Consider the following 15,169-nt stretch of genomic DNA (forward strand, 5'->3'; position numbering starts at 1 on the left):
TGCCACTGCTTCACTGTTACATGTGTGGAACAATGTAACTGTAGTGTCTGTAACTAACCCTTCTGTTCCCTGATCTCATATGTATCACATTACATAAGATATTTGATAAGATGTAGACGGCATCTAAATTAACTAAATTCTGTCACAGTTTTAATTGTTAATTCAAATATTGAAAGATTTATATTTGCTTTAAAGGGCTTGTTGTTTTGATGTCAGGCCTGGGTTGCGGCCCTGGCATGTTATCACGTCGTGCAATTTTTTATAGAGGGAGGGAAACTCTGCCTTAAAAAACTGGGTCTGTGCTCAGTTGTGGTGAAAAGAATGAGCGACAGACTCTTAAATTCAACATAGAGCCTGTACTCACCATATGCAGGGAGTAGTTGGTCATGACCTTAAAGATTGTTTTACTTTTAAAACTAATCACTGTTGCTGTTTAACGCCTGCCTCCCACATTACCGTGGAGTTTTGGAAATGCTGTCTGTTTGATAACTCCGGGGCTGCTTGCTTGAATGGGCATAAACGTTGACATTTGGAAACGTTGACACATTCTCTTAGTGATTGGTGAATCAGTCATTATGAGTCATGACTCGGCCACCAGTGGTGAAAGCAGAATTTTTTACCTTTCAGATTCAAAACACTCTTTTAAAATGAAACCCTGTTACGCCGGGTTCACACCGGACGCGGAAGCGACGCCGAAGCGAGGCGGTAGCGCTAATCCCTAAAGCGCCGGCGCTTGGCGGTTCACACCGGGCGCGGTAGCGACGCCAAAGCGCCGCTGTTATCAGCCTGCAGTAAAAACGGCATTTAATATTTTTTTTCAAGCATATACTTACTTGTTGCTCCAAAATGAACTGCATCCGCGTCCCAACATGTGTCCTTTTTAGTGTTGTCTTTATACAACATGTTCCGAGGATCATACAACTCACTGCACTTCTCCACTTCAATTATTAATTTAATGTCATCCATGTTGAAGAACTTCGCTGTTTGCTCCGTTAAATGTCGGGTGTCGAGGGTGAATGACGTATTCTCCACTAAAGTATATTTTCCGAAAATGTAGCCGCCCCCCCATCTCTCTTTGTACGAGCGCTTCACGGCGCTAGGCCGCCGCGGCACAACGCTACGCTTCAGCCTCCGGTGTGCGCTGCGGTTTAACATGGGAGTGGATGGGAGCCAGAGAATTGGCGCTGCGCTTACGCCTCGCTTTGGCGTCGCTTCCGGGTCCGGTGTGAACCCGGCGTTAGTGTGGATGCAGCCTTAGCATGGAGATGAAAGTTGGGAGTTCCCATTAGGTCATGGAGTATTTAATAATTAAAATCACGGTGAATGATTGGATAACACAACGGCTATAAATAGACAGTGGGAGAGAGGTACAACACGGCATGGATCGGTTATTCCATGTTTTATGAATACATTCTAAAACGTTACATTGTACAAAGTGCAAGTATCAGGGCACTTTACTACATCGTAGTTAAGGATATCTATGTCTGTATGGTACCCAATTTATGTCATGTTTTATTAGAATTGGGGTAAAGACTATTTAGTGTGATAAACAGTGTATTGTTGCTTTCAAATGTTCTAAATGTACCTCATTCTCATCTTCCCTCTTCATCTCTTCTCCAGGGTTCTCCCACTCAGCGTTCACATTTGGTATAGAAAGTCACATCAGCCAGTCCAACATCAATGGTGCTCTGGTTCCCCCTGCTGCCCTCATCAGCATCATCCAGAAGGGCCTGCAGTACGTCGAGGCAGAAGTCAGCATCAATGAGGTGGGACAATAGGCTAATAGAAACCCCTGCTTGCTTTCCTCCTCCCACGTCCCCCCCGCTTACTGGTTTCTTCTCCCTTTCTCCAGGACGGAACGTTATTTGACGGACGGCCTATTGAGTCTCTGTCCCTAATTGACGCGGTGATGCCAGACGTCGTCCAGACGCGGCAACAGGCCTACAGGGACAAGATGGCCCAGCAGCAGGCCGCCGCTTCAGTGCCGGCGTCGGCGACTGGAGGCAGTATCGCTGGCAATGCCAAGAACGGAGAGAATACTGCCAACGGGGAGGAGAACGGAGCCCACGCCTTAGCAAGTGAGTCAAGTACTTACACTAATGCCCAATACACGTTTCTGCGTCAATGCTACCACGCACCCTACGCAGAGCCCTATGCGGTACCCTCACCAAAAATGTTATTACACGTCAAGACGACGCAGACCCCATTGGTCCGACTGATTCAATGCCATTTTTAGATTGAGTTGTACTAGCGAACACGGACGACGTCTTTCTTTTCTTCGTTGCAGTTCTTTAAGAAGAAATTATTGCTCTTCAACATCTATCAGCTCCTACTCCAATATGTTCCACTAGCCATTATTCTGAAGTAAACAGAGATGCCAAAAAAGTTGTAAATGAGCCGACCAGAAACTGGAAGACATTCAAAACCAGTATAGAAACTCTACTTCCACTGGCGATTCTGTGGTGTAATTGCAGCACGACTCACACACCAACGCACAACTATGACTGCTCGGCCCCGTGTGTAGGCTACGTGCGTACCTGCAGTGTAGCTTCAATGCATGAATTTGCCTTTGCATTTGACAACAACGCTACTGGTCACTGTTAGACATGAAATTAATGTTACCTGCCTTGACAAAGTAGAACCTTCAGTTAAAATTAGTTTGATTTTATTTCATCTAACTACAACTTTCAGATTTCCTTTATTTCTGTTTATTTTAGAGCTGTGAAGCGTTTACAGGAGGTCAATAGTGTCTGGATATTATTCTCACTCTTCTAATTCTGTGCTCAGACAACCACGCAGACCTGATGGAGGTGGATGGAGACGTGGAGATCCCTCAGAACAAGGCCATGGTCTTGAGGGGCCATGAGTCAGAGGTCTTCATCTGTGCCTGGAACCCAGTCAGCGACCTGCTGGCATCAGGGTGAGTCACCCTCCCCTGCTAACCTTTTCCGATCACCCTGGTCCTTCTGTTTTATAAATAAAACAAGTGAACTTTCACTGTTTTGATGCAAATTCATTCCTCAATTATTTGAAAAATAAGTAAGTGATTGATCTATTGCTTGTGTGATACAACGATTGTCTGAAATTCCGTCGTCTAATCCTTTTCAAGCTAATTTAAATAGGTATTTAAAGCAGTTCACAGGTAACAAGGACAATTTGTTCACTGCTACAACTTGAAACAATACCTGTCGTGGCAACAAATATGACAAGTCCACCAGGTTAATGTATGGGCGTTAGCTTCATGTTTCCGTCCTGGTCTCTCTGTCTGTCTCAGGTCTGGGGATTCGACAGCTCGTATCTGGAACCTGAGTGAGAACAGTACAAGCAGCTCTACACAGCTGGTCCTGAGACACTGCATACGAGAGGGAGGGCAGGACGTCCCTAGCAACAAAGACGTCACCTCGCTAGACTGGAATGTAAGGACACTGACACACACATACATGATGTAACGTGACTCACCCGGCCTGGCTGTATTTGTTTAAAAATATCGGACCAGATGAAAGTCTTGACGTAGTACAAGAAATATTTCGGAACGTTTCTCTTTCATTCTGCTACACACTCTAAAGTGTGGTTGTTTTTAATGGTTAGTTCTGAAGGATGATTTCCACTGTTGATTTAAAGGCTATGCCATTGGTTGAACATAGAAAACAATATAGATAGAATACACACACTGTACTTACAGTAACATACAGCATCTACAGTCCTTCATACACTGTGAAGGTAAATTACACCAAACGTTTCCATCCCAGAGAGCACTGAACATAAGTTTTGATGAAATCAAACACAGGAGTATCACAGAGTGGAATTTTCCCTTCAGTTCAGCCAGTGGACTGTAAAGCTGAGCCAAGGGCAGAGGCAAACATTTCCTGGAAAGCTTCCACGCTGATGGAAAACACAGGCCTCTCTCTCATGATACCAGCTGAATCACAGCAAACCTTCTCTCAGCCTTTAGGAAAATACTGCAAGTGAGAGAGACAACATCACTCTGGAGACATGTCCACATTATCTGTCTGACGATCACACACAATGCTTATCTCTGGCTCTTTCTCTCTGACAGAGCGAGGGCACGCTGTTAGCAACAGGCTCCTATGACGGATTTGCCAGAATATGGACGAAGGATGGTGAGAAGACACCGGTTTAATAAACATATCATAGAGTATTTGGGGAAGGGGCTTTCATTCACATCAATCTCTGTCTTGTTATTAAAAAATAATGAAAGTGAATAAGCGCTGCGTTGAAGTATACGCACAGTGGTGTGGCAATGCTTGATGCTGTAATAAAGGACTTAACCTGTACTACAGCATGCACACCACATGGCTCAGTCAATCTTTGAACAATGCTGCCACCTAGAGGCTGGTCTGTATATTACATAGACTCAGTCTGGGTTACAGTGTATTATTATCAGAGGAGTTGACACATTTTGTGTTATTTAGACCCTTGTTTGCATTTTGTCGTAGTGGTTTCAAGTCACTTACAGTTTGTGTTTCATTCCACAGGTAACCTGGCCAGTACACTCGGCCAACACAAAGGTCCCATCTTTGCCCTCAAGTGGAATAAAAAAGGCAATTTTATCCTCAGTGCAGGAGTAGACAAGGTAAATAAGGAGCTGTTATTTAGATTAGCTCAGATGTCAACACATGGAGTAACAGCCTTTTACCACTGTGCTGACATTGTCAACTCTAACTATACATGTGTGTATCCTCCCAGACAACAATCATATGGGACGCTCATACAGGAGAAGCCAAACAACAATTCCCATTTCATTCAGGTACCAGAGCATCTGCACCACTGATCCCCCAAGCTTTCCAGTTGTGTATGAGTTATAATGTCTCACACTGTTTCCTTCTCCTCTCCCATAGCTCCAGCTCTAGACGTGGACTGGCAGAGCAACAACACGTTTGCCTCCTGCAGCACAGACATGTGCATCCATGTCTGTAAACTAGGACAGGACAGACCTATTAAAACATTCCAGGGACACACAGTAAGTGCTTCATTTGTGTGTGGCTATGTGTCTAAATGTGATCCCTCAATGTTTTATAACATAGCAGAGGAGAATACAACTTGCTGTTATTGTTTGAATGAATAGCTGGTCTAAACCGGTCTGGAGAAGGGTATATTTAGTTGCACCCTCTTTTCAAATAGTATGGCTGGATGATGACAAACAAACAAAACACTTTATGCCCCTACATCCCATTCATCCCTTTCCCCTCTTTCCTCAGAATGAAGTAAATGCAATCAAGTGGGATCCCACAGGGAACCTGCTGGCCTCCTGCTCAGATGACATGACGTTGAAGGTGAGCCGAGAACTAAACCTGGTGAAATGTTGGACATATCGTACTGTCATTATCACCATCCCTGCTGCCCTCGACCTGAAAGTGCTGGGCCTTGGTTAAAGTAATGAAAGTGTCTGGGGATTGGAGTGGCTCCCTATAGTTTCCCACAGGTGAAATGTTGTCACATTTCAAACCCTGAGTATGTAGAGTCAGATGAGATAATTAATAACAAGCTTTTGAATAACTAAATTATATAAATGTTCACCCTTTTCCATTTTCTCTGCTCTAAATTTGATAAGGACAAATGTTAAACCCAATGCTGCCTTGAAATAAACTGTTGGGCAGTTTGTTCTCCTCAAATATTTCCAGTAGTCAATATGTTACCAGCCTGTGCAGCTGTATTTTCTATGTGTAAGACACCTGCAACTTGATGATTCATAAACGTAAAGGTTGAAATTTGCTCTTTGTGTTTTCAGATTTGGAGTATGAAGCAGGATGCATGTGTCCATGACCTGCAGGCCCACAGTAAAGAAATCTACACCATCAAATGGAGTCCCACAGGGCCAGGAACCAACAATCCCAGTGCTAACCTCATGCTAGCCAGGTGTGTAAATTTGTACAGTACTTAATTTATAACAGTTTCAAGTGGTAGTCTTGAGCGTTATTCATTTAGAGTAAATGTGACTGGGACCAGGACTCTCCCTTTGTCTGAAAGAAGTCATGACTTTCTCATGTCTTATGAGGAAAATACTTTAGAATACTTACTCATGTGCTCTGTTTTATTTAATAAAATCCTCCTAATGACATCAAGCACATTCCTAATATTTTATTAGCATACATTAGAAACTGTTTGCTACATGGTGGATTGTTACCCACATGTCCCAGCAGACACTGGGAGGGAGTAAGGGTTCATCCTGGAAAGGTCGCCAGTCTATCTCAGAGCTGAACTTGTATCTGTCTTATAGATTCATATCAGCAGCTCTATGTCACAGTATATTAAATAAGTCTGTGTCTTCTTTTGTGCCTTTTTTCCACTTGAATATTGATGTGGTCATATAATCTCAACCCCTGACAGGCATTACACCTGTAGCCTAATGTAGGTTTCTGCTCACTAAAACATTTCTTGGTCTCCTGTTTCCACAGTGCATCGTTTGACTCCACAGTTCGTCTTTGGGACGTGGAGAGAGGCATCTGTATCCATACGCTGACTAAACACCAGGAGCCTGTCTACAGTGTGGCTTTCAGCCCCGATGGTCGGCATCTGGCCAGTGGCTCTTTTGACAAATGCGTGCACATCTGGAATACACAGGTAGGGGGAGACATGTGATGTGACCTCAACCACTCAAAACTCAGAGGAACCTTTAAATTCCCTTCTCATATAATATGTTACGATGTAAATACAATGTTTGTGTGTCTTGTGTCTGCAGACGGGCGCTTTAGTCCACAGTTACAGAGGGACGGGGGGAATCTTCGAGGTTTGCTGGAATGCAGCAGGGGACAAAGTCGGAGCCAGCGCATCAGACGGATCTGTAAGTACACAGGACTGTTTGTAACGATGTTGAGCTGCACACCGCCTTCACTTTAGCTTTTATGGTAATTGTTGTTTCCCATCAGTTCTTCATACCTCTGCTCTTCTTCCTCAGGTGTGTGTACTAGACCTGCGGAAATAGTGCTGCTGTTTGTTGGAAGCCATGGACCGACCATGAATGTGTACATAGCCAAATGACTGTCCCTGCCTGCCCTGCGTACTGCTCACGCTTACGACTATGGCCCCGCCCACCGACAGACAGGAAGCAGGAAACAAGAACAGGAAGCAAGCACCCGACACAGCAGGTCCAGATAGAGGGATGAGCAGATGGACAGACAGAAAGATGGATGGATAAGCGCGCAGATGGAAGCGCCCCTCTCTATCCGTGCAGACTCTTACAGAGATGCAGAAGGGACGCAGTGATTTAAAAAAAAAAAGAAAAACTGAAAAAAAGTTACAGATCCGTATATGTACCAAATTTGGAAGCTATTTTGCTTTTTTTGATCTTAAACCATGCTCATTGTCATCAAAATGAAAAACAATGAAAAAAGTGTTGATCTTTGTTACTAGCTGGATCTCATTGTGCAGACATATCAACTTCTCCACCATAAAACAGGATGGCACTTAGTTTTTTTTTTTTCCGGATCTCTTGTTTCAATGTTTTTATATTTTTTATCTCCAGGGGAAGGGGAAGGGGCTGGTCAGGTCAGAGTTTTATTATGTGGAGAAGTACATACTCACAGACATGCGCACCAAACAGTTCTAATAAACCGTGTCCTCGTCATGATTTTAAACTGATGTGACAAACATAAAGGTTGTTTTTTTCCAGTAGTGGTTTCTGCAGATGTCAGTGGGTCAGAATGCAGCAATTCATGTGAAGTTTCCTCCAGAGGACAAACTCTGGACTCTTCTCGTACATTTGCCTCTGGACACGTGACACTGATGATGAACATGTAGATGCTTTAAAAACAGCTCCTCTGTGCACTGTTGACGTGCTTTTACCCACAGTCCTCCTCCCTCGACGCCTCAGTCGAAGAGGTCACCGGTTGGATTGGAGGAAAAAAACTGAAATTGGCAGGAGGCCGACTGGTCCCTCCACTTGTCTCAATATTCAACGTAGTTCTTAGTTTAAGGTATTGCAGCAGTATGTCAGGTTGCCATCTTGAATCAGTTCATCAGCCAGAAGCATTCGTACCTTTCGGGAAAACCATACAAAGTTGCATGTATAACTGGTGTACTCTGGGTACCGCCCTGGACACAGCATTTATCTGACTTAAAGTGTTTCATCAAAACCCCACTCTCTGGTGAGGTGACATAAATCATGTCAGCCGATTAATCCCATTACAAGCTCCTTTTAGTTTTTGCAGATATTAGATTCTCAGAGGTCGATGATCTGAAGTCATCTCAGTGAGTTCAACCACAGACGGCAGAGCCAAAGAAAAACCCACCACACGACTCGCATCACAGACACAAGAGCTCCACTGCAGACAGGACACTTAAGCTGTGTTCAAAACCAACCAGCCTGTTTATTGCTTCCTATGTGTCACAAAATTAATTTATTTTACATTGATGGAGGATTTTCCCTCTCTTTATTTAAAAGAGAGGTCTTTCAGTTCCCAGGATAAGACTGACTGATTTCACGTTCCAATTTTCAAAGGCTCTCAATCAAATATAGCCTGCTTGTGCTCAGATCTCCTGCGGTCCAGCTTTAACTCTTATCCTCAATTTCATTTGTTGCCGCGGAGGGAAAAAATCCAAGGAGCAGACGTTTCACATGTGCACAGAAGCAGCGTCAGCGTGAGGAGATGATGCTGAAGCTGGAGCACAGGAAATCTAAGCACAAGCTCTTAAACTGAAAGACCAGGCTCTTGAAGAAAGAAAAGAAGAAGAATACATATTTAAGACTTACTGACGCACAATTTAAATTTTTGCACATTTTGTTGTGGGGTTGTTAGCAAAGTATTCAACCTAATGTGGACACTACTGTCTTGTTCCATCATGGGAATGTTTATGTGAATATTTCAGAATTCAGATTCTGTTCTGAAATGTCGGCGAGTAAATACCAAACGGATCCGTTTTGGACACAGCTTTCGTGTAGCTACTCTAAACTCGCTGGTCAAGCGATGTTCCATTCTCATAGCAGCCACACCTGCCTGATGTCTGTTTAGTTTTGAATTATTAAGGGAAATGTCATCTCCAATAATTTCATTTCAAATGTTTTCAGACCAAAGTTTTGTCCTCAACATTCAAATTAGCCGGTTTGCAAACATTTTCCACTAAGAGAAACTTCCATGGCTTCACTCTGTTCAAACATTCAATTCAAACAGTGACGTTAATATAACTCCAGAGCAGCTCTGCCTCCCAGACTTGTGTAATCGAAGTTGTAATGTGCTTTATTTTTACTCTTTTAATAACCCAGCCATCCACATTTCTCTGGCATGGAGAAGAGGACGTCAGTGTTTTTACAGAGGAAGAGAAAGAGAGACATTCTTTGTTTTTAACCTTCGAACTTCATGAAAAGGTTCATAACTTCAGTCTCAAACCTGTGTAAATGCAGCCATGAAGGATTGTATTTTTTTTTCCTGTTGCTTTTTAACTGACAGGTCCCTGGCACAAGGTTGCTTATTCAGAATGGAGCCCAAAAGCAGATCAAATGTGAAAGCAATATGCAACTATTAAAAATGTTCTCTATCATAACCCATATGGTTCATAATGTGGGCGAGTAAGGACACTGCTACTCTGATATGCTGTTTAGAATCCAGCCAGAGCTTAACAAAGCAGACATTAGATATCTGAATAGTGTGTTCCATGACGTTCACAGTCCATAAAAACAGAAAACAAGCTGTAACCTCTTGTGTATTTAATCCATCTGCCCTCTATCGCCTTCGTCATTGGTTCTTCACCAAAATCCTGCCCACGTTCTATTCTGAGGTTCTCCGCTGACTAAACATTTTATACTCTTTTAAAGACAAATTTAAAGTTACATTTTTGTAATTTCTTTGTAGATTTGAAAAAAAAATGTGAATTGATGATTTATTGGCAGTGTTCAATTACCTGTTCTATAAATTTCAAAGACTTTTGTTGTGCTACGTGGATGCTATTGCAAATAGTAAAGGTTGACCGTGTAATGTAAGGCTTACTGAGCTGAGCTGTCATTCTGAAGGCAACTTCGCCTGGGAAGAGCTTCCCCAGGAATCACCACTAAATTTGTCTATGTTTTAATAAAGAAATGTTTTTTTTCTTTTGCTTGAATCTTTTTGGGAAGGCTTGTCCCAGGAAGTAAGTCTCTCCTGAAGCTCCTCTTGGCTTACACACAAGACAAATTGAATAAAATTGTAATTTTTCAATCAAGCCAAGATTTATTTTTCTGTCCCTTCTCTTCTAATCGCTGAAATCAAAAGTCGTACAGAAGATCTGTGGAGAAAGTTGCTCTGGAAGCAAATAATCTCGTTGGCTGCGTATGGAGATTTTTGAAAACCTCTTAGCGCAGTAGTGTGGCTGCTATTCTCATAAGCGTACATTAATAAACAACATTGGTGGGTTTTTCACCCTTGTCGACCTGGCATTGGATGATGCTTTATCTCCTAGGCACTTAACAGTAGATTCTGGTCACTAAGGAAGTCGACAAATGCTTTTTATGTACATGCTGAATATCTTTTTCGAGGCTGTAAGTGTCCCATCACGCACGCATGCATATACACACACACACACACACACACACACACACACACACACACACACACACACACACACACACACACTACCATACGTGGGTTCAACCGCGGTTGAGCAAGAGAAGCACTAAAACCCAGTTATCAGTCAGCAAACATTGGCCGAATAAGTCATTACCATATACTGTCTTTTTAACTGGATCTTGTATCCGAGCATTACTGTTAAAGTTTAACAGTAAGTGGCTTCACTGAGGTTTGATTAAACCAATAACTGCGTCCAGAGCAGCGAAGCTTCTCACAAACATTTGTTCAACTACGCCAAAACATTTTCTCCTCCGTCCCCTGCAATTGGAGATTTCTAATAGTCTGCGGTAACAAAGTTCATGTTTCAAAGTCCTGGGGAACATTAAAATGTTCTCTCTCCCCTGTATATGAAGCACTTACGCCAGCGGCTGCTGAATCTAAAACTCATACAGGCTATCGCCTCTAATGTGCTGCCATCAGTAGGCCTGTCCAGCACAGTAAGTCAGTTGGAACAGAGCATCACAACATCATGTCAGCCCGACAGCATCTCTCCCATGAGCCTTTGGTTTGGTTTTTGCCACTGCGTTATATCGATCTGTAATCGGTTCAGTCAGATCAGTGAAACAAGTCCATAATAAAAATATATTTTGATATTTGAAGAGTTTTGAGTTTTTATTTGTGTGTGTGTGTCAATGCTGTGTAGTGATGGTGCAGCAGTAACACCAATGTTGTGCAATAATGCTTTAAAAGTGATACTATACAATGGTGTGCCTTTCGGCATTCAATAAATGTGGCCTATGTAAATCAGGGTGTTTTCAAGATGGTGGCATAATTAAAAGTTCACATCTTAGCATGCTCTCAAGATGGTCGCTGGCCATCCGAAAGTTAACAGCCCCCTTTTCTTCAGAATTATTTTTACGACCTGTAGCGGGGGTCTGAGCTAATGAGGTGAGGAGATATGCATGTGTCTGTGTAGATGTTAAATCAGAGAATGAAAGAGTCAGAGAGGTTTGCAAAGAAAGCCTGTGAAGAGCATTATAAACTACCCTTACTTTCGAATAATTTATAACCAACATATCTCCACACTTATCAAACTTATTAACATCACACAGAATCGAATAAACAGTCTTGCTTAGCTTAGTATAATTATTGAGCCCAGTTTAGTTAACAGTCATTGGAAAAGGGAGAAAGTAAGTTTTAGTTCAGTTCGCAGTTCTGTGAAGTCTTCTAGTTGGTCGTAAGGTTTCTGTATTCACAGTTCTGTTGAGCTGTGGGGCTCAGTTGGTGGTTTCGAGGTTCTTACCTGCAGGACATCGAGTCGCTGCTAGGAGTTTGGAAGAGCTTGATTTGAGAGGAGGTTACCTTGATGAGAGGAGCTGGAAGCTGCACCTTTGCGCCCCAATCCTAGATGGGAAGAGATGATGTGCTGGAGCAGCCAGGCTCCCCCTCGGCGATGCAGGAGAAGAGAGCTGGCCGCCTGCCTCCTTGGTAGGATTGTAGAAGAGGGAGACCTGGCCTCTTATTGTACCTCACAGGTCCCAACAGAAATAAGAATACTCATATCACCAGCAAGTTTTATTCAGGTCAAAATCAATTTATTTGAATGAATTGAATAAACCGATATAATGTTGATTCACAGAGCTTGAAGCGTCCTCGTGTTGATGTCTACATGCGGGTAAACTCTGTGGTGCGCAGCAGAAAACAACGTGATCAGAAAGAAACATGCTTCTTTCTCTCTGTGTTTTATAAAGCAGGGATTTTCAAAGTGGGTGAAAAGGGGATGATGTATTATTTCAAATCTACAAAGGAAGTTGGAGCCATTTGGATTTTTCCCTCCTAACTTAACACTGATTGCAAATGAACACTGGCTCCACTCCGGTTGCGAGCCATGACTGCTGGGATCAAATAAATTTTCCTGTAATTTATTTGATCCCATTGCAGATGAGACAATAATTAGACTTAATGAGACTGATGCTGAAATCAGAACAGAACAGTAGCGTCCGCCAAAGACGTTTCACACCTTTGGACTGGAGACTGGAACTGGGAACATTTACCAGTGCCATGTTTGAGCAATGCCATTTTGGAGTAAAGAGGAACATAATTATGCACTTGATTATATCACTTTATAAGCAATTTCATTTTCTAATTTTACGTCAAGACACATTTGTGTGTTGGGAGGAGAAATCCAGAGAGAGCATGACTGAATCAAATCTTCCTGAATTTCTGAACATGCATTTGAACTTGTCTAAATCCAAAGGGAACCAAATGTTTCACTGTGAATACTGATGAGGCGTGGAGAATAATAAGGCTCCCCCCCGTTCAAAGGGTCATTACGTGAATGTAAAAATGTTGAGAAGTTTGGAAAACTGCACTTGAAAACTAACTGTTAAGGTTTTTGGTGACAAATTATAGTAAAGAAACTATTCAAGTCATTAATAATTTCCCCAAAACATTATAAGCTATAAAAGTCACCGATTTCATGATGACAGAGCTTAAAGAAGTGAAGTTAATAATAGAATAATTAATTAAATAAATAATTTAGATTTTAATAGTTGAAATTTTAAATACTCTTTATAGTATATCGATAGTGGCTCAGTTTACAGCATATTATATATAGTCTCAAGTATTTCAGTAAAATGTTTGTATATATGTGTCGATATACAATTATATATACAGTAATAACAATTACAGTGGTTGTGTTTTTAAACTGCATGTTCACTACTTCATTACCTGTTTGTAAATTAAGTTCTTGTGTCTGCTCGACCTGTCGTTCAAACAAACATATAGACACAAAAGCTTGGACAGCAACAGCATTGTGGTCTATTATTTAGATATCTATATTATATATTCATATGAATTTGCTACTGTATCCTTGCAGTTTTCAGTTAGTGAGTATTGTTTTTACAAATGAAAAATTGATATTCCGACTAGAAGTTGTATTGTGAATAAATTCAAACTAAAAAAGGCGATGACCTACTCATCACTGATGTTTGGGGATGTACGTATGGATTATGTAATTGTCACATGGTGTGGGTGACCAAGTTTACTCTTATCATGTAAATGTCACCTGTCTCCTTCAGTAGGTTATAATGGCACAACCCCCCCCCCCCCCATCCATATGTCTGAGTATTATTAACTGTTTCCATGTAGACTTGGACTACTGTTTAGTTTTGTCCCCTGGGTGGTGGACCTGTTTTTAGTAATTGTTCTGTTTTTGTCACACAGACCTGGCAACCCTGGTGAGAGGGAGGCAGAGAGAGACTCGTTTACATCATTGATATTTACTCTGACAATATTTGCTTGGATCCTGTAGACACCTACAGGTCTGTTCTCATGGAAAAAGCTCCTGAAGAAACTGAGACTTGGGCGCCCCCTACCGCTGCACTGTAAGATTGTTAGGTGATCATGGGAGGGTGCGTCGCAAAAACAAACAAGCCTAAATTCAAACTTTTAGGATTACATCAAGAGCTTGATAAATGTGAATACAAGAGAAAAAAAAGAAGCTCTTGCTAAGCATCAGATTTTTGGCAACTTCAACCCGTTGTGGTCCATCTCTTGTTTCTTGAATCATTGGATCAGAGCAGCGCAGAGACATTGACTGCTGGGATGCTCATGCTCAGATTCTGGTAATGTGCTTCCTGACCGGGGCTGTAGAAATGCAGGTAATGAGCCACGTCTGCCAGCGTCTGCAGGACGTCGTAAGTCACAGCAAACAGGAAGTAGGTGGGGAGCAGCCAAGTGAGGCTGAAGATGCAGTCGCCCACGGGAAGAGGGACTGCGAGGTGTCTGATGGGACAAGCAAGGTGAGGGAGGGAGATTTCATTCCTAATCGGCTTCCATTAACATTTGTTATTAATAATTAATACAGAGAGAAACATTTGAACAGCAACAACAGTTTTTTAAAAATGCTTTAAAACCGGATTATACAAGTAATCTAAGGCTGAATTTGGGGAAATCTTGTAAGCAGTGATTCTCAGGATATTTATTTTTGTATTATTTGATTTAATACAATTTAATGAAATGATAGAGTGGAAGAAAACTGTGTGTTTAAGCTTCAAGTCAGAACTTACAATTGACTTTTAATTTGGCTTTGGAAACTCAGGTCCATTATTTTCTGATTATTGTCCTTAAAATAATCTGGTGCTTTTCACTGGGATTCACTTTCAGGAGCAGCACAGTTTAAACACATAAATATTCGTCTAGTATTGATTATTGGTAACTTGATTCAGCAAACATGTTCAATGTTATTTTTTGTATCCTATTCAGATCAGAATAAGTATCCACCGTTCCCTAAAATGATCACAGAATTAACATTCCTAAAACCTTTTTAAGGATTTTGCACACCTGTGAAGTGTTAAAAGTTTTGAATAACCAAAATACAGTATATTCAGACAAACCAACAAACAATTCCATAATTCTAAAATCCTAAGTTATAATGAGACTAAAGTTTATATAATAAATAAACAAGGTTGACATGGACTCAAATGATCATCATGACATGGACTCAAATGATTCTTCACATTACAGCTCAATGCAGAATTTGATACAGTGTAAAAAGGCTTGATATAGGAGAAACAAATGAAGATACACAGCACATGGAGTTAAGTCTGTGTGTTGCAGCGAATGTTGACAGCAAGTATATGGGTGACGAGAGCAGCCGAGCACAAGTAACA

At 41.7% G+C, this 15,169-nt stretch overlaps 2 protein-coding genes across 2 annotated transcripts in view; one reads left to right on the forward strand and one right to left on the reverse strand.

The window, feature by feature from the left end:
• The window catches only part of tbl1xr1a (TBL1X/Y related 1a), a 37,880-nt gene extending 27,728 nt beyond the window's left edge, over positions 1–10,152 (forward strand). Inside the window, exons 4-16 of the mRNA XM_062395215.1 lie at positions 1,621–1,766; positions 1,853–2,078; positions 2,788–2,920; positions 3,275–3,416; positions 4,058–4,121; positions 4,497–4,594; positions 4,708–4,768; positions 4,860–4,981; positions 5,220–5,294; positions 5,750–5,877; positions 6,417–6,582; positions 6,701–6,802; positions 6,917–10,152. Coding sequence (XP_062251199.1) covers positions 1,621–1,766; positions 1,853–2,078; positions 2,788–2,920; positions 3,275–3,416; positions 4,058–4,121; positions 4,497–4,594; positions 4,708–4,768; positions 4,860–4,981; positions 5,220–5,294; positions 5,750–5,877; positions 6,417–6,582; positions 6,701–6,802; positions 6,917–6,943 — 1,490 coding nt within the window. The 3' untranslated portion in view covers positions 6,944–10,152. The remainder of the gene's footprint in view (positions 1–1,620; positions 1,767–1,852; positions 2,079–2,787; positions 2,921–3,274; positions 3,417–4,057; positions 4,122–4,496; positions 4,595–4,707; positions 4,769–4,859; positions 4,982–5,219; positions 5,295–5,749; positions 5,878–6,416; positions 6,583–6,700; positions 6,803–6,916) is intronic.
• Positions 10,153–11,874: 1,722 nt separating this feature from the next.
• si:ch211-51h4.2 (uncharacterized) overlaps positions 11,875–15,169 on the reverse strand; it is a 101,069-nt gene continuing 97,774 nt past the window's right edge. The window contains exon 18 of the mRNA XM_062394794.1: positions 11,875–14,282. Coding sequence (XP_062250778.1) covers positions 14,072–14,282 — 211 coding nt within the window. The 3' untranslated portion in view covers positions 11,875–14,071. The remainder of the gene's footprint in view (positions 14,283–15,169) is intronic.

The sequence above is a fragment of the Platichthys flesus genome, chromosome 9 (assembly GCF_949316205.1).
Source record: "Platichthys flesus chromosome 9, fPlaFle2.1, whole genome shotgun sequence".
Lineage (NCBI taxonomy): Eukaryota > Metazoa > Chordata > Actinopteri > Pleuronectiformes > Pleuronectidae > Platichthys > Platichthys flesus.